General features: G+C 24.5%; 2 protein-coding genes across 7 annotated transcripts in view; both read left to right on the forward strand.

Annotated features, from left to right (window-relative positions):
- The window catches only part of LOC129609673 (putative uncharacterized protein DDB_G0277255), a 235,850-nt gene extending 210,833 nt beyond the window's left edge, over positions 1 to 25,017 (forward strand). The window contains exon 4 of the mRNA XM_055521764.1: positions 24,412 to 25,017. Within this exon, the coding sequence (XP_055377739.1) occupies positions 24,412 to 24,420 (9 nt within the window). The 3' untranslated portion in view covers positions 24,421 to 25,017. The remainder of the gene's footprint in view (positions 1 to 24,411) is intronic.
- The window catches only part of LOC129609672 (tight junction protein ZO-1-like), a 121,038-nt gene that overhangs the window by 19,915 nt on the left and 74,537 nt on the right, over positions 1 to 26,586 (forward strand). The gene's annotated exons all lie outside the window — the stretch shown is intronic.

Raw genomic sequence — 26,586 nt, forward strand, 5'->3', positions numbered from 1 at the left:
ATAATTTAAACTCCTTAATATTCCGATTTTCTTTCAACTTATACTTACCATCACATTTTCAAGTTTATTCACTCTCTTGTCAACAAAAAAAAAAAATTATGCATCTTCAGTTTCAGTTCGGAAAAAACAATTTTCATCCTTTTATTTATCTATCAGTTTTGCATCAATTTTTCTTTCATTTTCTAATTACATATTATTACATACTCTTGCTATACTCCAATAATAACCAAAGAAAAAAACAACCTGAAAATAGTTAATGTTAAAAACTTGATTTTTCAACAGTAGCTGCACATAGTTTTCCTCTATAAAAAGTATCATATACATAGGGTACACTATAGTGTAGTTATACTGAAAGTAAAACAAAAAAATTATAGACCGCTTTTTATAATTTTACTGTACAATGTTGATGGTGGCTGGCTGATGATGCCAATAATCAAGAAAATGAAGCTAAAAATCAACATTTTTTTTTTCTTTCATTTCGTTTAAGTATTGCAAAATAACAAAAAAAAAATGAAAATCAAACCAGAATTAAAAACAAGAAAAACTCTCAAATAATATGAAAATTTACAAAAGTGCAACTTGTTTTACCACTTTAAAAAAAAATAAAAATTGCATTAAAATTTTTTTTATTGAATTTTTTCACTTTTAAAATTCAGTTTTAAATTAAAAATATAAAACAAGTTGAGTTCACGTAATTAATGTACATATACACATTATATATACAGTCCAATGAATATATATGTACCAGTATAAGATGGGAGAATTGTATGTAAGTTTGTATGTACATAATGTTGATTATAAATCATGATAATATTAAAGAATGTTGAATAAAATTGTGAAATTTAGCATAAGAATGCAAGGTACTTAGACAATGGAATTTTTTCTTACTTTATAAACTTTTTAATAGAAAATATTTTTAAATAATAACTTAATAGATCTCAGCTTTAATTATATGAATTTTAAGGGAAATTATAGATTTAAATAATATCATTAAATAATTAAGAAAGATTTTGAAGAGTAAATTAGAATTTGTTCGCAGTTTTTAATAATTTTGCATTGGATTGTTTGATCAACTGATTTGTTTTAAGACCTTTACATCTTATACTTATTAATTTTTATAGAATTTTAATAAATTTTAACCCTCAAAACCACACGAAAGAGTGTGTTGCGACTACATCATTGTATATGAACTGCCAAATTAGTTCTTTTTTTCGGCATAAATGACATTCTTAGTAAATCGTTTTTGCTAGTGAAAAAATATCGATTAGTTAACATAGTTAACAAAGAAAAATAATTCGAGTAACTGTCTGAAATTAATTGAATTAAAAAAAATTACGAAACAATAAAATAGCAAAAACAAATCAAAGCTGAATGACCAAGAAGCTGGTCACTTTATTTATTAGCTTCTACTAATTTCTTTGCAATTTACATGCTATAATTATATTTTTTCACTATGTCGTTGCTTTTTTCCATGAATTTCTATTAATATTGGATGAAAAAGAAATTAATAAACATATAAGCTCTTTTACTTTTCTTTCTCAGATAAGTGCAGTTTTTTATTATGCATAGTATAATATTACCTTTATTATACTCTAGAAAAGCAACATTTCCAAAAATGTCTGCGAATAATGGTTGTGAAAATTTACAAGATTTTCAAACTTTGCATATTTTCAACGTATATTTCCAAAAATGATTTGGATATAATAAAAATTGAATCCTGCCACTTTATAATCTCCTTATAAAATATCCTTTTATGTATATCAGGAAAAAAGCAAAAATTCATATAGACTGAAAACATTAGCTAAATAAAAAAATTAATTTCACATTTATTGATCAATTTATTGATTTCAAGGGCACATTTCAGTTACAGAACAGTTAAATTTAACGAAAACGTAATTAAATTCTGCTATGGAAGTTGGGAAATCTCGCATTTCCTTAATAAATTACTATTCTATACTATTTGGTTAATCTTTGATTAATGACTTTCTTGTGCTAATTATAGCAGACGTCACGTGCTCTTTAAGAAATAATACACATAAGTACGTGAGCATCGGAGGGAGACTAAATATGAAACCATAGAAATTTAACCCAACTGGGATCAAGATCCTAGAATAACTATGGCTGCAATTACTATTTTAAAAATATTAATCAAATTGTTAATTTTAATTTCATTAATCAAGCATCAGTGTTCGAAATTATTGCGGAATTTGTTAATTGGACTTATTAAAGAAAAATTAATCAATAAATTGTTATTGGTATTTAATGTAAATGCAACACACTAATCCCTAGCATAAAGTCAACTCTATATAGAAAAATTCGAGTCTCTAAAATGTTTAATAGCATTTCCTTACTTTAAGTAGTTTTAACCTCGCTAAAATTCATTCTTTTTTATAAATAATCCGAAACCGAATAGCAAATTTTAATAAAAATTAGGTATGAATCCTGCTCCCAAGAATGACTTTAAGCGAGTCATTGCTGCATTCCCTATTAATTAAATTTTAATAAAAATTTTCTATTTTATTAATTAATTATTATTTTCGAATTATTTAAATTTTATGGTTATCAATAAAAAAAAAAAATTTCTTTAAATAAATTGACCCAATTAATTTCTGATTATTTTTATTACAATTTTTTTTTATTATGAAACACAAGATTCATTTTAAACCGTAAAAAATTAAAAAAAAATTAATAAAAAAGAGTGTAACAAGTGAGAAACTTTATGCCACTTGTATCCAAAAAAAACAAAATTTAAAAAAATTTATTAACACCATTTTTTTTCTATAAATAAAATTAAAAAAAAATTAACATTTTTATTATAACTGTGTTTTAATTTAACATTTATAACTAACTGTTTTCATTATGAAATCTAAATTGTTATTTGATACAAATTTTTTTTTTAATGTTTGATAAGAAGAAATTGGAGAAAAAAGCCGAATTTCCAAGTTTATTTTGAAAACAAAACTAAATTAATAAAGATTTCGTAAAAATAAAATTATCATTCGATAAACTTTATGAATTTATGAAATTTTTTAAACTCTATTAATTAAAAAATATTGTGTGAGTGAATGAGTCAGAATTACACACAAATATTGAACACATTCTAAATTTATTTAACATAACAAATAATTAGTAAAAACATTGTAAGCAAATTTTGGAAATGGTATCCACTAGGTAGAAAAAATATCAAGTATGATGAATTTATATTAAAATTTCCGAATTTTTCAGCATTATTCAGAAGTTTATGGGTTGCTTCAAATTTCATGTAACAAAAGTTTATCGCCTTTTTCAATCTTCATCGAAAATTTCAACTAAATATGAAAACTATTTGTATTTCCTATAAAAAGTGATAATGAAGATTGTCAAGTTTTCTTATTTGTCAAGTTATATTTAACTTTAAGTAAATATTTATAATAAAATGGCTTATATTCTTAAATTTTTTGCCTATTGTTTACACAATACGGCCGGTAAAAATTGTGTGCTTTGCAAGAAATTTACATATGAGAAAACAAAAGACTTAAGGCAGAAACTTGATGAATAAATTCAAACACTTTAAATATTTAATTAATTTTATTGTAGTGTTAACAGTATTTTTTTACTTAATAGTATTTAATTAATTTTAATTAGAGTTAAGTTTTTCAATGCTCCAAAATACTAAATGATTAAACGAAGGTAACTTCTATTGATCTGGAATCTCAACAGGAAATAAATGTCAGTAAATACGGGCTAAAAATTTTTATTATGCATATAAAAACTAGAGTGCATTCTTGTAAAACATAAATTGTAGTTAATGTCTTCTATAAAGACGGGCTATTAGAATAGTTCTTATATTTTAAAATGTAAATATGCCTAGATTTTATAAGAAATACATTTGTATATAAGATTATTCCCCGACTAAATAACTTGTAATTTTTTTTTCATTTATTTATTTTTATTTTTATTTATTTATTTTATAAACTCAAAGAGCCCAGTCGCTCGTACAGAGTATTGAGAATATAGAGAATAAAGAGAAATTTACTAATTGAAATGAAATTATTTTAAAGTTTTGAGTTTAATTTTCCTATATAACACTTGGTACACTTATTACTTATAGGAACTTATTCAATAAATTTCTTTTACTATTGCATTTAAAATTTTTAGTTTTCAAATGAACAAAGTTTAATTTTTTTCACATACGAGCTATGTTTCATATTTACGATTAATTGTTTAATTCAAAAAAAAAAAAATGAATTCTTTTACAGTTAATGATTGCCCGAATCGCTCATTAGATACAATCAAATTAAGAAAAAAATTTATTAAATATTTCAAAACTTAACTGTACTCGTACATACGTTAAAGTCCATTAATTTAACTGAACCGTTTTCATTGACATTTCAATTTAAAAATTTAATGAGAAAAGTATTAAAAATCTCTATTGAATATTTTTTTAATAATAAAAAAACTGAAGAAAAAAAAATTATAATTCCATGTAGCCTGGAGCGCATTCACTAATCAATCGTCCCTGATATTTGATCGATTAATGCACTTTTACAAATTTTTTATATTTTTATATTTTTATTCTCGGATTTATTAAGAGCACCTTATCAGTCAATTACATCTTATATAGATGTAATGAACAGAAAAATAACTAGTTTTCATTGTTATAAAAATTAATTAATTTATTTTTTGTTTTAATTATAATACTAACTAAATCATTTGTAATATTCCCTTTCAAATATTTTGAACATAATGTGTTGACAAAATCTGTAAAATTTTAAGTTATACAGTGTCACAAATCATGAATAATAAATTTTCTGAGGCTTAAATTGCATAGAGTATCTGATCAGCATAACGGTTTGGACCCTTCAGAAATTACGAAACTCACAAGCTCTTTTTGTTTATGAAAAGTTTAACTAAATTTTAAAAGGTTGTTAAAAAAATATTTGTGTACGAAGACAATTCGAATTTTTATTTAAAAGAAAACTTGAGTCAAAATAGGAATGAGTCAAAGAGTAGCGGTTCTCTTCAAATTTTTGCAAGTGAAATTTTTATTTGCAAAAAAAATTTACGAAAATTTATTAATATTTCGAAAATTTTCATGCGCTTAGCTTTAAAAACAGTGTAAACCTGTAAAACCTTGTTTGTTCTGTTTTTTTTCCAAAAAATCTAAGGAGTATTTTTTTCATTATAAGTAGTAAATGCGACGATCTGCGAATACTAGTCGTAATTACTCATTTTACTCTCACTTGCTGAACATAAAAAATGAAATGCTGAGGAGTTTTTATTGTAGTATAGTTGTCACAAATTTCTTTTATAAAAGAACTAAATTTTTTTCACAAATTTCCTTCAACAATGGTTTCGCCTCACAAATTTCTATTTTAAAAAAACTTTTAAATTTTTAATAATTTCTCAGCTTCTTATTGAAATTTACCGTTTATTTATCTTATAAATTTTTTTTTTGGAAGAATTTAATGGTCCATTTAAATTCGAAATTACTTTAAAATGTGCAAAAGTTTAAAATACTAAAATTATTATTAGTATTTAGTGTAGAGTGGACAATTTTTTTTCCATATTGCTTAAATGAGACACAATTTTCCTGTCTAAAAAAGCCTTCAATTTAATTTGTGCTTATATTTTATCATATTTTCTTTTTATTTGCTTCATTGATTTTAAATGTGCACAAGAGCAATACAATTTTAGTCTAATAAAATAAAAATAAACACTTGATTGGGTTTGGTCACAATGTTGTCGCTCATAGATTATCTTTTATGAATTTGAAGTAAAAGAGACAACAAATACATATGTAACGATAGTAATATGGAATGTAGGTAGCGATTTTTTTTCCAATTATAAAGATAAATAATTGAATTTTATATGTGTACATACATGGTGTACTTGTTTTCTGCATATTCACACACGATGATTTTTAGAAAGATATTTGTACCAAAGCATATGTTTAAGAGCAGTTTTGTGTGCACTTGTGAAACAATATTTTGAAATCATGAGTTTTTTTTCTTAATTTTCTTAATGATATGCTAAAATAGACTATAAAAATCAAGATTTCATTAAGAAATCCATGTCCTCATACAATACACATGTACGTATATATGTATAAAAATATTGATTGGGAAAGTTTGCCTTGTTCAAAAGAAAAACCTATTTGTAAATAATTTGAATTTTATTAATTTAATTATTGTGTTCAATATTTCGAAGCATTTTCGTTTAAATATTTTACAAGTTTTTCAATTTTTCATTTTTAAAACATCTTAGGATTTCTCTAAATAATATATGGCGATCCTTTATCAACAAAGAAAACATTTTTGTTTGTTTAAGGAGTAGAGTTTCTGAGCTAGAGAGTTAGAATTTTGTAGAATTAGCAGCTTTAATATCATTTGCATTGAATTTGATTTATTTTTGACAGTGTGTTCCATGTGATCTCGTCTTGGCAACGTTTTCTATGAAAATGAATATCCCACCCTAAGGTTGATAGTGCCCTTGCACTTCGGTTTCGTTCGGTTCCATTTAAAATATTTTAAAGAAAATAAGAAATCAAACATTTTGAGATAAAATATTTTTATCGCAGGCGTACCAGATATAAAACACATAATAGACATTTTTACACTTTAAAACACAAAATGATAAAAAGCAAAAAAAATAAAAATCTTCCTTATACATGCAGCAACTATGGGCACATTTACATGTGTTCCTTATGCAGTCGTACGCCATTATTTTAATTTAATTGATATGCCATTATTTTTAGTTGAAAAGAAAATTACATAGGTGAAAATGTGGAAAGTTTTTCTTTTCTTTTATTTGTTTTTAATTACACTTACAACTTGTCTTGTAGCAATTTTGTAAGGAGAAAATATTTTAAGAAAAAAATAATATCAAATTAAATTATAATTTCTTTGTTATTCATAAATCTAAAGATGATTAAATTAAAGTGAAAATTGAAATTGTGCATATAGAGAGTTTTTTGCCATAAAAATGACCCGAGCATATTTTCATTTTCTTTCATTTTTGCGTTTAAACAAAGAGATTTATTTAATTATGAAATAAATCCGGGTGCATTTCATAAAACTGCAAGTATTTTTCTAACGGAGTTAACAATATTGCAATTTAACTTTGTATAAAGTAATTAAAAAATTTTGAAAACGCCTTTTATTTTAATATAAAAAATTATTTGAAATTGAAAATTCTTTATTAGATTGGAAATGAAAGCGAATATTGACCAATAACGGTAAAAAAGTCTAATGAACTTGTAAATCTTACAAAATGGGCCCAAAAAATTATTCATGAAATTCTAATAATCCATTTAAGATCAAATTGGCGATTAAACATTATTTTTCAAAAAAAAAATATTTATATAAATTGTAAATAATGAGGAACGTGAACTAGTTGAAAATAGAGAAGAACTTCATTAGAAAACATATGAAGTTCATACTAAAGTCCAAGACTCGATGGTACTCCCACAGCAGAAAAATAAGTTTTTAAATAAAATGTTAATTATAATCCAAGATTCTGCGCATTTATTTTTTTTAACTTCTTGGACTCTAAAATTAGTACTTCAAGTTGGCTTTGCATGCCACATTCCTCTCACATGTCACAAAAATAATTTTTGAGTTACAAGAGCAATGGTAAAATTATTCGGGAACACCATACTTTTTCGAATATTCCTCTAAATTATGAGATAATTATTTGGAAGGCAAGTAGCAACTATATTTCTAATGAGCGACCGCAGCTGGTATACGTTTAAATAACTAATAATTTTACATAAATTTCCAAATATCAGTTATTTAGTTTCGAAATTGTGATTTATCAAAATTGTCTATTAACATTTTAACCCCCATTCTTTTACTGTGTAATTAATTTGTAACAGATGAAACTGTTGATGCATCGAATAAATTTTTTTTAAAAAGCAACCATTTCTTAAAATTAGAGTACACTAAGAAACAAAAAGCCTAATATATTTTCGATAAAATCAATATTGAATTTTTATATAACAATTTCAATATAACATTAATCGAATACAATTATGAAAAACGCAAAATTTGATCCAACTACCAAAATAAAAGAGTACACAAATACTTTTAATACGAGTATCAGGCGGAAGTTGTAACCAAGATCTCACTATACATATATTCCAATATAGTATTAAATAACCATATTAGAGTTAAGCTTTATCTGTTGTAGTTCTACGAATTAAAAGAAAAAACAAAACTGATTAAGAAATTTTCTTATTAAAATTTAAAAGAAACACAAATAACTTGAAGATTTCAATCTTTTATTACTGAAAACAATTTATTTTATAATTATAAATTTAAATTATATTGAAGCTTATAGACTTAGTGTCTAACTTGTTTATATATTCTAAAATTTATCTAGATTTTTTGTTTTTTATATGAATTCATTTTAAATCTTTAATATAATCGTGTATAGCGGCTATTCATATATAATTGAATTATTTTTTGTATATATTTCAGTATATGTATTTATATATTGTGTAAATACCAGTACTATGCAACAATTTTCATATTGAATATTGAAATATTTTAGGCGATTACTATGAATGAAATCTAACCTATTCTCAAATATGCAGATAAAATAAATTGGCAGATTAAAAAAATGGGAGAATAGGCATAATATTAATTCCGCAATCTTTGACATTGGTTTGGAGTTGGCTGGCATTATCCTTCAATAATTTCTTTTTAAATTTTTAATAAAAAATTGGTATTAACAAACAAATTATTTTACCAAAATAGATTTGTAGAATAAGCTTTGAGGGCTGGTAACTAAGTGCCAATATCATCGCGTCCTATATGGATAGCACATCACTAGTGCATAAATGTGAAACGTCGTTTAAAAAAATTTAATTTTAGCCTTTAGTTAAGTTATCGACCATGTCAATTTATCAAAATAAACTATGACTCACACGTTCTTATGACTTGCGTTTCAAAATTTAGAAGAACCCTTAAGACTCTTTCTTGGTTTCCAATTTATTTCAAATTTTGTATTTACAAAAGATGAAAAATATTATTTTTAACCCCTAATTTGAATTCCGATCTTAGAATTCATTTGATTAATCGTTAAATATTAGAATGATTTCAATCGCGACTCCGTTTATAAAAATAAATTTCGAAGAAAACAACAATTAACTGATTTGGCAGCCCTGTTTTAATCTTTAAAAAATATTTTTTTAATACTACATATACAATCTATAAATGCATAATGCCTGTAGTATAGACAAACCATAAGAACTAACTAAATCACCATTATTATTAACTATTTACTACCATTCTCTGATCTTAATTTATTATTATAAATATAAGAATTCAAACTGGTTTTTTCTAAGCATTCGATATTTTTTTTAATGACAGTAAGAGTTCAAGAATTTATGTAATTTGTGTTTCTTTTTTTTTTCCAAAACATCTAGAACAAATTAATAAAAAAAAATGAGAACTATAATTTCAAAATAAAAGAAAAATCTTGACCAGTGTTAAACCTTTTGGGCATTTTGTTTTTTAATAGAAGTTATTTCAAGTCCAAGAATTAAAAATTTACAATAGTAGCAATCATTTATAATACAATACAAGAGAAATAACAAGAACTACAATACGACACAACACAATGACGGTGTATCTATTACAATATTCTCATATAAATATCTCATATAAATGAAGATCTAAATATTGTGGAGATGAAGAGAAGAGAGTTTAATTGAAATTAAAATAAAACATCACCATCATATTGTTGAGTTTTTTTTAGTTCGGTGTGGTGTAAAGCTCTGTTTCTTTTTAATATAAATTTCCCCTTTATTATCTATATACCTACCTGAGCAACTTTTTTTAGTTTTCTTTTCAATTCTCTCTCAATTCAACAATATGTAAATTCAATTCAACTTTACATATTATGTAGCTATATCATTTTATCATCTCGTCTTGACATTTTGCATACACACAAGTCCACCTTTATTTCTGTTGAATAATGAAAAAATATGTTATATCGTTGTGATGTGCTATGATTATAAACAGTGTAGTAAAGATTTGGTGAAGAGTATGTGTGACGATAATGGTTAGCAAACTAACAGCAAAGAATATTATTGGTATGAAATACCATTAAACACGAACAATAAATTGAGGTGTAGCAACTCAACTGTTGTTATTATTTTTGTTTATTATTGCTGTTATTGTGCTGTTGTTGCTGCTGCTGCTGTTTTTATACCTACTATCAATATTTATATTGCTACTTGATCCATCAACGCTGTTTAAGAAATCAAGATTGTTTTATAATAGAAAAAAATGTTTTTTTTTCTTAGAAATGTTAAGCTTTGTTTGATTTTTTTTTATTTTTGTTTTAAATTTAAATTTTTTTTTTCTGTTTTCTGCGTTGCAAGTTCTGTGTTTTAATTTTAATTAAAAAAAAATAATAAAAAATTTTGTAGCATTGCCAAAGCATTAAGAAAATCTTGGATTGTCCTTTACTTTTTGAACACTAAAATTCAGAGTAACTTCAGTTTATATAGTCATGCACGTGCTAAACTTGAACAAATTCCTTTTCGCATTTAAATCTTATAAGTTATTGTTCAAGCTATCACTATATTCACGAATAAATTTGATGGTTACGAAAAGAACAATAAAGGAGTGCTAAAGTGGCAACTCTTGAGCATTTTCAAATGTTTTGGTTGTTATACGTAACTGTTAACCGAATTTCGAAATAGCGTGATTTCATTAGTGACAGATAATTTCAATTTTCATTGCTAATAAAACAACAGTGAAACAAAATTTATAAAAATTTTTATGCTTTGAGTCAGCATTGGAGATTAGTTAGAACAATAATTTTCAATAGAACAATAATTGAACTATTTATTCATGAAATATTAGAAGAATATGCTCTGCTTATGGCAAAATTGTTCATAATTAAATTAAAGTGGAAAAAATAATTACTAAGCAATATTTTATTTAGTAGTTTTATTGAAGTATGAATAATTTTTAATTTTCAATTTAATGCTTAATCACACCTTGTATAAAATTAAAATACTTAAATGCATAAGTGCTTCTACATATACATAATTACGCTATACATTGTGTAAATACATAACAATTGAAATTTTTCTTCTAATTAGTAATGAATATAGAGAAATATTTTCTGAAGAGCTATTTTATTGTGTAAATTTCAAAATAATATTTCCTCAATCTGCAAAAGAATTTGAATATTTTAAGTGAGTATACTTAAACAATTCATTCCAAAAATATAAGTAAAAACGTTTCAATCGATCTTAACCGATTGAATTATACCCTACACCATGACAGCATGATTATTGAAACTAGTTATTGAAATATTGAAACTTGGCAGCTATTTGAACCTGTCAAGATATTTAACAAAAACTGCTAGGATAATAGCCGGAGCTATAATTTGGCAAGTGACTGCCGAATTCCATTCAATTAGTTTTACTAATTTTTGAAATATTTGAAATAATCCTTTTGAATTATGTGGCACCTTTTCTCGAATCTGTTGTTTATAGTGGTCTAATTGCAATAGCATAAGTCATTGGCAGAAAAGAAACAATTTATGAGTGTTTGATGATATTTTCTTTATTAATTTTTGAGCTATTTTGCGATCAATAGGAGAAACGGACATATCAAAATCGGTGCAGAATTTTAAGCTGAGGAAAAATTGGTACAAATACCGCAAACGACTTCTTAAAGTGGTTACAAATTCCATTACAAAGTTAATATTACCTTATTAAAAACAATATACAGGGTATAAAAATAAAAAAAAAACATGACATTCCTAAATCTTGAATTTATGAAAAAAAACATGTGCTTTTGATTAGTCATGTAATAATATTGGATCTGGTACTCAAAATAGGTATTTTTTTTAATTTTATTCTCAATAGATGTCCATAGATTATTTCAGGAAACGTGAATGTTTATAAAATCTTAGGTTCTACTAGTAAAAATTTAAGTGAACTCTTAAGAAAATTTGGAAAGCTCTCACTTTACTTTTTAGTTCAAAATATTTGTTGTTCGTATTTTGCGAATCATTTTCTTAAAAAATATTTCTTAAAATTCTTAAAATATAATTTTATATAAGAGTACAATAAAACAAAAAAATTTTTATAGTTGAGTCACAAAGACTTTTACAAAATGAGTTGTAAACTTTGAGAAAAAAATTTATACTCACAGAGTAACAATAACAAGTATGCTGTCTTCTTAAGTCGAAAAATTTAGCTTCGAATTCAATTAAATTTTTTAAAATTCATATAGCCTGGACAAGTTTAACAAATCTTAATTGTTTTACAATAAAACCCTAGTACTTTTTATACCTTAACTTTTAACAGAAATTTTGACGGAGTCTAGATTAAACAAGTAGAATTCGACAATAAAACGAATTCGGTAATATAAAATAATTCCGAAATCGAACTAAGTAATGTTATTGCTCGTAGGCACAGAATTATTAATTAATATTTAAAAGCTGCTTAAATATAATTTTGTAAAATTGCATAGTTTAAGGCGAATTTTTAGTTATGTACATTTTTTTATTCAATACAAATTTGAATAATGATTGTATTGTTTTCACATTATCATATTTTAAGAGAGATGCAGGTGTAAAAACGATTTATCACAAATTTTCGTTTTGTATTTTAATATTTTTTAAAATTCATTATTCATTCAATGAGGTTATAAATTTTCCTTTGTCTATCGTTATAATGAATTCAAAATTATTTATATTTAATGGTATTTTAATGGTAATGAGTATAAATTCAGATTATCTTTTGTGATATTTTGCAAAAACAAAGCAAATTTTGCAATAATCTCAAGAATTTGTTGTTGCTACCCAATTGTATTTGAAAATGATTGAGAATATTGACGATTTATTTGTAAATTATGTGACAACATTTTAATTAGCAAAATGATGAAAAGTTTGAGAATTTTAATGTGAAATTAAAAGCAGTGCCAAGAACCTGAAGGAATTTGAATTTGAATCTTTATCTTTTGGAAATACACGACGCTGAGGCAGAAAATCATAATAGCAGACAGACAAATTTTCGCATAATTAATTTTATGGAATATTATTTTCAATAATAATAATCACTTATCGTCATCATAATTAAAATAATTGCATAAATTACGTACGTGGACACTTGTGATAGTATTCAATAAAAGTAAATTAATAGCCACTAATCACAATATACTTAAAAAATCAACAAGATATCACCAACAAACGCTTATACCAATACGAATTATAGACTTACATATAGTCATAATAGATCTTTATAAATTAAAAGCTAATCTTTAATTCCATGACATAGATTTTAAGAATTTGATGGACACTATATAGTGCTGTAATAGTTTCATTTAGCAACAATATTTAAGTAAAATAACAAAAATTTTTATAATAAAATGAAAAGTAGGAAACAAGACAAAAATATTTTTATATTAAGTATGAGTGTGAGTAAAATAAAATAACTAAACTCTTGAACTCCATCTGCTATTAATAATTTTTCTTTGTTTATTATGTTTTATATATATATATAATTGAAAAATTGAAATGAATGATAGGAATTTCGAATGGGTCAGTTTTCTGCTGTTGTTGTTGTTGTGATTTTTCATATATTTTTATGATCGCATAATACCAAATTGATAGTGTAATGTGCACCACACCTTAATTTTTTTTTTGATTTTTAATAAATATGTTGTTATATTTGGAATAAATTGAATAATTTTTTTTTGCTTTTGGTAAATTAATACCATAATTATAGTTGATCTGGACGATTTTAAGGTATTAGTTTTTTTTGCTTTTATTGTTTTGCAATTATAGGTTTAATACAGAGCAAATTGCTAAATAACTTTTAAGTTTAAATTTTATTTTGTTTCGACTACGTCAGGCGTTTCTATCAGGTTTAAAGAAGAATTTAATAATAATAAATCGGGTGTTAAATGATGCAGTACAATTTTTTTACTTTAATCTTACTTTAAATTCAAATTACTTAGCCGCATTAAACAATTTTTTGAAAATTTAATTGAATTTCAGTTCTTTTGTAACCTTTTTCTTGTCTGTTATTTAATAAATACATTGTTCTTGTTCCCATATATTAGTGTTAAGTATTAAACATAAATTTTGAATTTAAATTATTCGAAAAGTGTGTATTTAGAAAAATTTTATCTTACTACAAAAAGTAAAAATAATTACAATATTTCCAAGGAGCAATTTTTCAATATAAAATTTCATGGCTAGTGTGAATTTACTAAAACGGCAAGTTTATACACTTATATATCAGAGAAGAATTGCTAAGGTCAAGCATCAATTGCCATGCAAATAAATATGGCATGAAAAAGTCAAAACAAACATAATTTAGACACACAAAAATGCGACTATCAGAGTGCCTAGCAAAATCGTCATCATTTGATGAGTGAGGAAAAGGATATTTGAATCACATGCAGCGACGTCTTTTACATTTCTTTGAATTTTTCTTTCAACAAAATGAAAAATGCGACTAACTGGGACTAGAATTAACTGAGAATCATTAGTATTATTAGTAACATAAGTACTAAAGCAAATTAATTGAGAATATTGTTAGAATCAATAAAATGAATTCAAACATTCATTCCCCTAAATTTGTTTCATAAATTTCACTGTAATAATCATATTTTATACGACCTATAACATTTTTAAAACTTCTGATTTCTGCACAATTACCTGTCACATTAAGTCATTTTAGTTTTGTAATTCAAAATGAATACCAGGGGAATATTAAATCTCAAAATTATTAACAGATAATTGTCAAATTTTATTATTTATAAATTAAACTACACCTTAAAAAATAATTATTCTCATAATTTCCCGTCTTATTAAAATTCAAAACGGAGAAAATTTTTAAAATTTTCAGATGGCGATTTAAAAAAAAAAAAACATTTTATCTTTTCTTACAACTTTATCTTTCTTACCTGACTTCTACCTGTGTATTCAAGTTAGAATAAAATTTTATTTAAAACTTTTACGTTTTTTTTTTTATGTACATATAAAAAATAATGCTTCAAGAAATCCCTAAACTAGCTGTATAAAATTTATTAACGTTCAACGTGTACGTGTGCGTGCGTGTGTTCTTATCATATTAAATCATAATTTTTATTATTTAAAATGTTTAAGCTCTTCCCTCTCATCTTGTTCTTTAATGTCCATTTTTTTTTTTTGTTATTGTAAAATTTCATAAATCACCTCATAAGTTCTTTAAAGTACCTTAATGTAGTCTTCTTTTCAACCCACAACTAAAATATTAAAAAAATTTTTATAAACTTTCGACCTGACATAAAATTTTATATATTTATTTTTTTCTGCTGTTGTTAACGAAAAAACCTGACTAGATGTTGGTGACAAAAAGTAAAACCAAAAAAAAAATTTTTTTTCTTGTTTTTTCCTTGTAGTTGTACCTGTCTGCAGTTTACTTGAAATCGTTTAATCCATCTTTTTTTCTTGTTTTATTTCACTTTTAATGTGTTGTATTGAAAATTTCAGAGTTGTCTGAATCTTCTTAGTGTTCATTTATAGGTAATCTTCTACTAATGCTTTGTTGCTGAAGACATGAAGAATAAATTGCAATAAATAAATTTCAATGTAAATTCGATGATAAATGCAATGAGAAAATTTTTTATTAATTCTTAGTCACCTATGTCGTATTAAATTTAGATAAGAAACAGATCGTGCCAAAACTGATTGTAAGACAATATTAAAGTAATTAGAACACAAAAGTTGATGGTACTATGATTGTATTTCATGACGGTCTTTTCTGCCATAATTTGTATATTTCTGTAGAACTGCAGAACTATGAACAGAAAACTGAAATATTTATTCAAAAGTTCATACTTTTGTAGTCAATAGGTCCAAATAGTCTTATAATTTTAGCAAAACAAAATTGCTAATTATATGACAATTGAATTGCTCGCAAAACAATTGTTTATGAGACTTGTAAAATTTACTTGTTATTTAACCATGAGCTCGAAAAATTTTTATATACAAATTAATTTAATACTCGTTTGAAAGCTGATTTCTTATTCAGTGGCTGTTTTAAATTGCCTGCAATGACTTTGTAGATTTCGGTTGAAAACTATGTACATTTAATCGCGTTTAACACAATGTCTATTTTATTAGCATTCTTCCTACGCTCTTAGTACTCTTACTAGACATATATAGCTCTTACATATGTAGCTCTTTCTAGACATATAATACTTCCGACTCATAAGGTTTACAAACCTCTAATTTTAACGGCCTATAAGATGAGTAATTACGCATATTTGTTCCGATAGTTGCCTAAAAATTTTAATATGGAAACTGAACGTACTGCATAAATAAATTCCATATACGCATAACAAAATTAATGTACAAAAGAGCATTTAATTTGTAAACTGGATTAACTTGTATTAGTGCTTTTCACTATATTCCCTTGAAAGGAACGCATCCAGCAATCTCATTATGAATTTCTATGGAAGTTTTAAGTTAAATTTCAACATAAGCGCCCATATAGTTCAGAATTAGAACTACAAATAATTTTTTAACGCAGGTTCTTTTCAAATAATAACACCTGCCTAAAATCAATTTATTAATACATATATATAATGTAGAATTAAGAATCTGATTGTATAAATCTACCTGTACGTATTAAAAGGATAATATAAGGTGTAGGTACTTATAGAAAAAAATTTTAAGAACGAAATAAAGATTCTTTTGAACACATAACAAAAGGTTCGAATAGTCGTGCCAAAGGTATTTTTTAATACAAAAACAAAACTAAAACAATAAAATTAAATGAAAATGTTCAAAAAAATTATTTTTCATTTTGGAATGCAAGAGAAATCATCAAGAATTTTTAAATTTTTTTGTTTTTCTTTTTATTTTATCTCTTCTCCTTCGAAATGAAAGACAAAATATACATCTGCTCCATTGAATTTTTGCCTGCTTTTCTGTTTTTGTTTTCGATTTCGACTTAGGTCTTCGTTTCTGTTTTTTGTTAAGAACACCAAAATGCATCTAAATTTAATGAGAAGAAAATAAAAAGTGAATCAAATTTTGTAAAATCTTCTTTTAACCTTCAACTTTAATTGAAGAGGAATATGAGCAAGTTTGTACGTCTATGTGTACTTGTATATGCATTTACGAAATATTTGTGTACTCATACATAATGCTGGAAGACGAAAAATTGTTTTAAAAAATGAAAAATACAAAAATTAAGTATCTTTAAATTATAAGGATTTCATTTTTTTCTTACCTAGTAGATTTTAAGTTCTAAATAAGTAATAAGATTGCCAACACTTTAGCAAAAATAAGATTACAATATTAAAAATGTTATTTTCAGTGTTGCAGAGTATTATAAGATATTTGTTTTGTGATTGTCATTTAAAGTTCACTTTGAACTTAACACTTTATCGACCGGTTGTGGTTGAGACTGCCACTCAGTAAGTACCGGCTAAGTCGCGCCCGAATTTACTCCCAGTACCGGCTAAATTTTCACTATGCTTTGTGTTGTGCTTATTCCTTTTGTTTTAAAGTAATGGAATTTTATTGATATTTATACTTTTTTTTGTATTTGTTTTATAAAATTTATTGCCTAATTAAATTATTTAATAACAAATAATTAACGACGTTGGCGCTGCGAATTTATAAAAAGAGCAACCCACTGACAAAAACCGTCGATAACCAAAAACCGATTAATAGGCTACCGCTCAATAAGCACTGGCAATCGAAAAGCCGATAAATACGCTACCGGTCGATAAAGTATTAATTTTGTAAATGTTCGTGAGTTTTGGTTTGTAGAAAAAATAGAACGTAATCCGTTTGAACATTAAATGTCAAAAACACTTATTTACTGGCAATTTTTATCTGTTAAAGCAAAACAATTTTCTAAATTTTACTTGGTAAGCATTACTTATAATATTATGTATGAAATTGACATATTTCCTAATCAGTTTTCTCGTTCTCTTTACCTCTCTCTTCGCAATACCAAAAATAAAACATAAACAAACTTCGAACTAATTATTTTATAGATTTCATTTGAAAATTTTTGCTAGTAAAATTTATTCTATTTCAGAAACTGGTTGTTTTTTTAATTCCCAAAAAAAGTCATCATACCATGTATTCAGTTTCCAATCCGCTCTTGTTGCCGATTTTATAAAAAAAAAAATGTTATCAGACGTTCTCAAAAATAGCAGATTTTGTTAAATCGATTTTGTGGAATAAAGTCTTTGATCATTTAATTTATGTAGGTAATTGCACATCTTGATTCCAATAATTTTATAAACTGATATATATACAATAAATTTGAAAGTACATATTAAAAATGGTTGCTTTAAGTCATTCAAACTTAAAAATTTTCTTATTGGTTGGCAACTTCAACTCACTTTTAAATTGCATTTGTAAAAGCACCTTGACCAAAGTTGTTATTCTTTTCGTTAAAGTTATTATTTCTCTTGCATTTTAGGGATCGTGCAGCGGCTGTACAATATGCATTGCTCTAGTACAAAAAAAAAATATATTATTATTATTATATGGAAAATGAAGAATTATGAATTATTATGAATTTGGAATTATTAAGTATGCGTGTGCGTCGATTATTTTTTTTTTTGTTTTTTCATTCCTTTATTTATTGAATTATGTGGCACGTAGCGGATAAATAAGACGCATTATTTATTTAATTTTGCTATCAAACCTTTTTTTCTTCTTGTTTTCTTCATTCTTTTTTCGAATGAAATAAATTTTTCTTATTATTGGTTTATTGGGTGCGTATTAAATAAGATTTATATAAGATTAATCCATGATTGTTTTCGAGGATTTATTTTAAAATTACTTATAGTTTACCAATAAAGTAATTTTTTTTTAAATTATAATTTGTAAAATCAACAATCAAACAAAAAGAAAACCTCAATTTAAAGAGTAAAATGAAAAACAAAATGTGTAGATACTTACAGAAACATTAGATAGGCTTTTCTGCAATGTCATTTTTTTGTCTTTGGTAACATTTTATTGACAGGTTGACTTTGAAATACTTATGTAATAAATGCACGCTGTTTGACACTTGTAATGAAATCGTTTAATGAAAAATAAACAATATTACTATTTTTTGTTTGCGGTGCAATTTTGTACGCTCTTGAGAATACTCAATGTGGTCCAGTAATATTTTACTATAGTGTGAAAATATTGGCGCTTATAAAATTAATTAAAATAGGTATCAAATGGATTAATCCAAAAAAATTAATAATTTCTAAAGTTGATTTTAATGTTAAATATTTGATTGGGTAATACGAGTAGGTGCTCAAGCAATTTGATATTTTAGTTGTAAAGTTGTAAAATAGTTAAATTGAATTAATGTCTACCGTTGGACTCTTAAATAAACCATGTATCTAAGGCCATGTACCTAAATTTAACATAAGCTTTCATTCATAATTAACCGTAAAAGTACAGTTTAATCAAAGAAGTCAAGGAATGGGAGAAATAATTTGAAATGCTTTTCATTTTAAAATTTTCAATAAATATCATTTTAAATTTTGAAAAGTATTTAAATTTTTATGAAATTAGTTTTAAATTAGACGTTTCAGCACATTATACACCAATAGTATCGCCAATAGTATTTCTTTTAAATTCTAAGAAATTTTTGTAATTTATACAATTTAATATTATTGATATGAATTTAAGTATTAATAATATGAAAACTGGGCATCGACAATTAAGAAATTTTACGCAAAACGAAAAAGAACATTTTACTCTGTGTTAAAGATTTATTTTTCCGTCCAGGTGGGTCATAGAACTACGAATTTTTACCATATTGTGCCGATATTGTGTAATTCGTATACACGTAATTTATGTGAGAGAATAAAATTCTCTTTTCTTTGAAGTTTAGTGCATTTTTCGTGATATTGACTGATTGAATCAGTGAATTTCAAAGATTCACATAAATTCTGATTTTGATCTTAATATAAAAATTAAACTCAATTTTCTAATTAAAGCATTCAAAGTTTGTTTTACTTACAAAACCATAAATTATTAAAAATTGAAAATGACATAAAAAAATTTTATGCACTTCGGATAACTATTAATGGCAGTTACATGGAAAACCTAATAAATCATATCCTTTTAGTTTTAAATTGAAATGCCCATAAGTAAGGCAAGAAAAACATTAATTTTAATTAAAATTTTCACTAATTATAAACAAGAAAAAAAGACCTGGCAGTGGTTTTACTCCAATATAAGAAACACTTTCTAAATTTAAAGTTGTTTTTTTAATTTTTATTACACTCGTAAAATAAAAATTACTATAAATAATTTTTCTTATTTTTTATTTTTATTGTTTTTATAGAAAAATTTTAACCACATGTCAAATAGTTTGAGCTTTTCACACATTTTTCTTTTTGTTTCTATATCTTAGAGCAATTCCTTTAATAGAAAATTTTGTTCAAATGATTATGGAAGAGAGAAAAAATGAAAATAAAAAATGAAAATTTTTATTTTTCCTTTTAAGTGTGATTTTGCATGAAATTTTATGTGAAACCACAAACTCTAAAGACTTGGGAATGCAAAAACTTTCAATACTTGGAATTTTTCTTTGTTTTTCCTTTTAGATTTTCTTATATGAATTTTAAAACTATAGTCTAAGAAAATATTTATAATTCAATCACATAAAATAAAATAAAATTTTACGATCATTTGTTTAAGTAAACGATAAAAAATAAATTATGATGTTTAAGTATATGTGCTTTGAAATTTCATTTAGAAACTATTTATAAAACCACATCACATCTGAAATTAATTTTAATGACATCAACGCCATATTAAATATATTTTATTTTATTAAACATAAAATACAAAATTAATATTATGAAATTCCATTAATTATTAATTTTTATAATTATTTTCTATGTGAAATCACTAATATTTCTTAAGCGATCATTGAAAACAAGGAATGAATTTTTGCAATTTCAAAAATATCAAGTGGGTCAAAAAATGCTACTCGCACAATACTATCACTGTAGAGCTATTGGTATGGCAGAGTAAATGTTTTGTTTTCGTATTATGGTAGCAGTTGAAGAAGTAATTTTCTTTTTATAAAAATTAAGTAAGAACATAGCTTGGATTCATTGCACTTAAAGTCATTAATATTCGGTCCAAAAAACGACTTTAAGCGAGGGATTGCTGCATATATATATAAAATCTGTAAAAAATTCTGTAAAATTAAGTTTTAGTCTCAGTCTTTTAAATATTTTTAGAAATGACTGTTAAATTTTTAAGTTTTGTTGCAAATAATTTAAATATAAAAAACAAAATTGAATATTCGATTAGAAAATTTTCAAGTCAAAATCGATTTTTTGCTTATTGCGTACACTTTGTAGAGTATAAGATTTTGTTTGAAATTGTTAAGGCTGTGTGAACCTTATAAATAAAATTTTTGTTTAATAATATATTTTTATTGTATTAAGTTGTTCTTATAAATAATTTCTTCTGTCTGTAATAATAAAAAATAATTCTTAAAGCAAAGCACGAAAAAAAAATTTCTTTCGACCATTATCGATCTAGTTCTCTTAATAGTGACTTCCCGCTTTGTATAAAAACTCTCCAGAAAGTATATACAGAAATATATATAAGTATGAAATTAAATTATTTCTTAAATAATCAAGGATTGGTTGTTAAAACTGTTGATTACTTTCGAAAGTATTGCCCTTAAATTTTTATTTTATAAGATTTCTGCAATAAATTTCGGTGCATCTGAGGTGTGTGTCGTTTATAATTTTTCCCATTTTATAATTCTAAATAATACATATATTATCTGCTTGTAGATTTATAATTTACATGTAAATACTAAATGGCAGGTTATACTACGTTGTAATAATTCAATTTTAATTGGATATAAAGTATTTGAATATTAAAACAAAGCTCAATAATTAATTACAAAATTCAAATTTTAAAAGATCTTGTTATCTTTTTTTAAAAAGCTCGTATTTCTTTTTAATTAAATGATAAAGATTAAATCACGAATACAATCAGAGTACTTATTCATACTCAAAAATATTTTTTTAAATTTATTCCCATTAAATTATGCGCTACACTATATGGTACTTGAGTGGATCATAAAAATTTCAAATTATCCAGAAAAAAAAGATGCTAACAATGACAAAATTTTTTATTATTCTTTTTAACTATTATTATTAAAATTTATAGTTCAACAGTTAAAAAAAAAAATAAAAGAAAAACTGTCATTGAGTGTTTACGAGCTGTTAACAGCATTTTAATATAATTCAACTCTTATATTTTTTTAATTTAACATAAAAATTTTGAATAAATATGAATGAGATTACATGACGTACAATAATCAACCTTTTCCTCCATAATTTGAATTCATATATTTAAAAATTCATGGTTTTATATAATTTTTATAATTATGTAAAAGTTTGCATATTAATGATGATTGAATTTTATTTAAATTTTGTATATTCAAATTAAGAAAAAATGATGAATAGAAAGCATCATTTGAGAATATTAACCTTAAAAAATATGTTACATAATTTTTTTGTAATATTGTGTAATTTTTAATCATTGACCCCCATTATATCCACTGTATAAAAAAATGAAATATTTTATTAAAAAACTTTGGCTAAATTGTTAAAGAATTCATGTTCAAAATATAACAGAATTACTTGAAATAAAAAGTATCTAAAAAAATTTAGTCAAATTTATATGCGTTAATTGGGGACTTTTCAGAAAAACACAAAATATGGGTTAGTTAATATAAGAGCTAATTGTAAACAAGTCCAAGTATACAAAAATTTTTATTGAATATTTTACTTTTCATTGTTGTAATATAATTATCTGTCACTGTTACTGCCACTGCACAAATATTATGAACTTGCCGAGAAATATAATGTGAACATTGTACTGATTTGTGCTTGCAATAACAATTTTTAAATTTTTTAATGATAAATTAGATTATTTTTAGTTCTATGATTCTGTAATGTTTCCCAATATGTCAAAATAAAATTGAACATGATCTTCTAACAAGCTTGATTTTATTATTAAATTTCTAATATAACATGTAGTGGTTTAATTAGTAGGTATTGTGACACTAATAATACTAACTCAATGGAAATTGCTTCATACAACTGCTGAACAGATGGATGACATTATCAATAATCATAGAACAGATGGATGAACTTAATTCTATTTATTATACTTGAATATTCAGTGATCACTTGCAATTTCTTGCATAGTTGACTTAAGACAGGTTCAACAAAAATATTATTGTAAGATATCTTTCTTACATTGACATGATATTTTTGTCAGTGTTTCTGTAATTGTTATTTTAAGTTGTTTTTTATTGTATTAAAATTCAATTAATGATTGTTCTTTAACTTAAGGTAAAAAAAATATTTTTAATAACAAAATCAAAATCATGTTTCTATTCCTCTTCAAATAATTTTAAAATCGATGCTTGGAATCGATGCATTTGTAATTTAGGAAATATGGCATAATCCGTTATTTTCTTGAAGGTAATGGATGCTGGGTACCTCGTTGGTAGAAAATATTGATGGGCTTCCGTTTCAAGTAGGGCTTTTTCCCATATTTTGTTTCTATAATAATAGCTTTTATGATGCTGCAGACATTGAGAAGTTGCAAATCTTTGCTTTTAAGCAAGGGTTTGCATGATGAAACATTTGACGCTTCTTTCAACAATTCAATTAAATTTTATTAAATTTATAAAAAAAATTTTTAGTGGAAAAATCATTTTTTGGGAATACTAACCTGAAAAGAATAAATTAGTTTTATTTAGGATAACTAAATATAAAAAAATTTTAGTCCATTAGAAACTATTGCTTAAGAGATGGTCCTTGCCGTTTTGTAAATGACAATTCTATAAGTGCATGGAGTGCAATTGCTATTTTAGAGATTCCTATAAAAACTTTTCGAAATTTTGAGTTTTTAAAAAAAAAAAAAAAAACAAAAATTCTGATTTTAACGAGCTCTATCTCGAAAACTATGGCTCAAATCAAATTAATTGTGAAACCAAAAATAAAGAACAATCAATCGCCTGTAAAGCAAGATCCCAATGAAAACTCTATGTTGTGTGATTCCGAAGTTATAAGCATTAATTATATGCAGTAAAGGTCCGGTACCTTTTTTTTAACAGGGTGTAACTCGAAAACGAATATATTTGCATCTCCTCTTCGACTCATACAATTTGTTGCTGGAAATTCATCAAAGAATCATCTCTGAAATTATTTGTCACCTTATGTGAAACACCCTGTATGTACTTATTTACAGAAATATGACAAATAATATGCAATTGTAATTAATTAAAATAAAATAAATTCATGATTACGATCTCTTTAATAAAAAATAAATTGTTGATTTTTTAATGAAAATTTTAATAATAATCATATTTTTTTATTCTATTTTCAGGTAAGTTGATTTATATGCATATACATATGTAGTATTTTACAACATTTATTTACAAAAAATTTATGCGGTATGTATAAAAGTAAAATTGAAAAATTGAAATTTTAGCAAAAATTATTGATTAATTTCACCATTTAATCACCATGTATGATATTTTACTACAACAATACTTAAGTGAAGCATTAAATATTACTAACTGCTGCGTATCGAACATTATAATATTATTTTAAATTGTTCTCAGTTGATTGTTGTGGTATTGTGGCGCTCTCAGTTGATTTTATGTACCAATTACTCAACAGGGATTATGATGTTTGATTCTTATATTCAAATTTCAAATTAATTCATTCGTATTGTGGCATTGAATGCAGCGAGCTTTAAATAATCAGTAAAATGTGTTATATGGGAATATATTGAAATTTGCTTTGAAAATTGTTTTGAATTTAATTAAAAACTATTTTTAATATTTCACATCTACATCTTATAAAAAATTTTTTTATTAAATATTATGCAAACTATGGTGTTGTTACAAATTTACAATTTTTGTTGTGAATATTGCCAAGCTTTTATCTATACGTTGTATACATTTTATTGTGTAACTGCACTTAATTACTGTAATTCCGATAACGCTATAATAATTCGTAGTTGTATGATATCATATAGAATCCGTATTGAAAAGAATTTTAATTAAAAATAAAAGGCATATTTATTTTTCAACTTAATTATTATTGATTTATTCGCATCATAAAATCTTTCAAATAATATTATAAAAAAAATCTCGCAACATTTAATAATTAGTTTATTTCTTTATATGAATTTTTTAATGCATGAAATTGCATATTGCAATATTAAGAATGGTAAAACTATTAAAATTTATGATTGTAAAATTAATTGTGATTTTTAAAAATTATTTTAAATTTTTGTATACATATATATTGTTAAGAATTATTAATAAAGAAATCAAGTTATTCCGGTAATAATTACCATATGTAATACCGATTCTGAACAAAGAATGAGTAACATACGGATTGTATGTATATGTATGTGTACAAGCAAAACATTGGGTTGGAAATATAAAAATATTTTGATTACTAATTTGAAAGCATGATTGTAAATTAATAAACATAAACTAATTTATGTTTTATAAAATAATTAATGAAATTCTCAAAATAATTACTAAATTATTTTTTTAAAACCGAATCTCCATTCATATAGCTATAATTTATTTTAAGTATTATATAATTCAATAAATAAAATAATTAAATAATAAATGAATATACAAAACGAAAACTTTTTCTGAAAAATTAAACTTGAAATTGATTGAAAATTAAAGGTTTTTTTATGAAAGTTTTAAATTGAATTTATTAAAACAATAATTTTTTATATTGAAGATAAATTCCTGGCCATATACGAAAATTAGAATAATAATTTCAAAAATATGGAAACATATTATATAAATGTTAGAGCAAGAATCACTTCTTTTTTCACATGTTATTATCATAGACTTGCAATACTGTTCGCACACTCCTCTCTGCATCTGGCATTGTAGATTAATTCTCCTATAGCGTACTTATACCTGTTCGAATATTTCTGAGTCATGGCATTTGTTTCTTTCCGATGTTTGTCTTACCTTCAACTTTTTCTTCAACAATTAATTCAAGTAGCACATATTTAGGACCTCTTATTATGCAGCCAAAACGACTTATTTTTCTGCGTTTAATTGTTAGATGCATTTGTCTATCCGTATTTAGTCTTCTTAGAACTTTGAGATTTGTTACTCTTTCTATGTCGAAAATTTTCAAAATTTTGCATCCATGATTCTACTCCATATAAGGGTACAGACCATACATACTCGTATTTATATTCTTTTTGTTAATTTAATTTTGGTAAGAGTTTTTAATTGCACAAACTTACATCGATTATATTGCTAAAAAATTTTGCTGTTTTGTTCTATAATTCTGATTGGATATAAATCAGGAAAGAGATGCTATAATAGAACAATAAATTGATATGAAAATTAAGATGTAAAATGAAGTGATTAAAATTAAGGCCCTGGTGTAATTCAATATTACACAAATTATAATTCAATATATTTTCATGAATTTTAAAAAAGTTACAAAAAACATCAAATGAATCAGTGAAAACTTTATTTAAATATTAAAATTCGAATAAAGCAATAAA

The sequence above is a fragment of the Condylostylus longicornis genome, unplaced genomic scaffold, assembly GCF_029603195.1.
Source record: "Condylostylus longicornis isolate FDR11 unplaced genomic scaffold, ASM2960319v2 ptg000040l, whole genome shotgun sequence".
Taxonomy (NCBI): Eukaryota; Metazoa; Arthropoda; class Insecta; order Diptera; family Dolichopodidae; genus Condylostylus; species Condylostylus longicornis.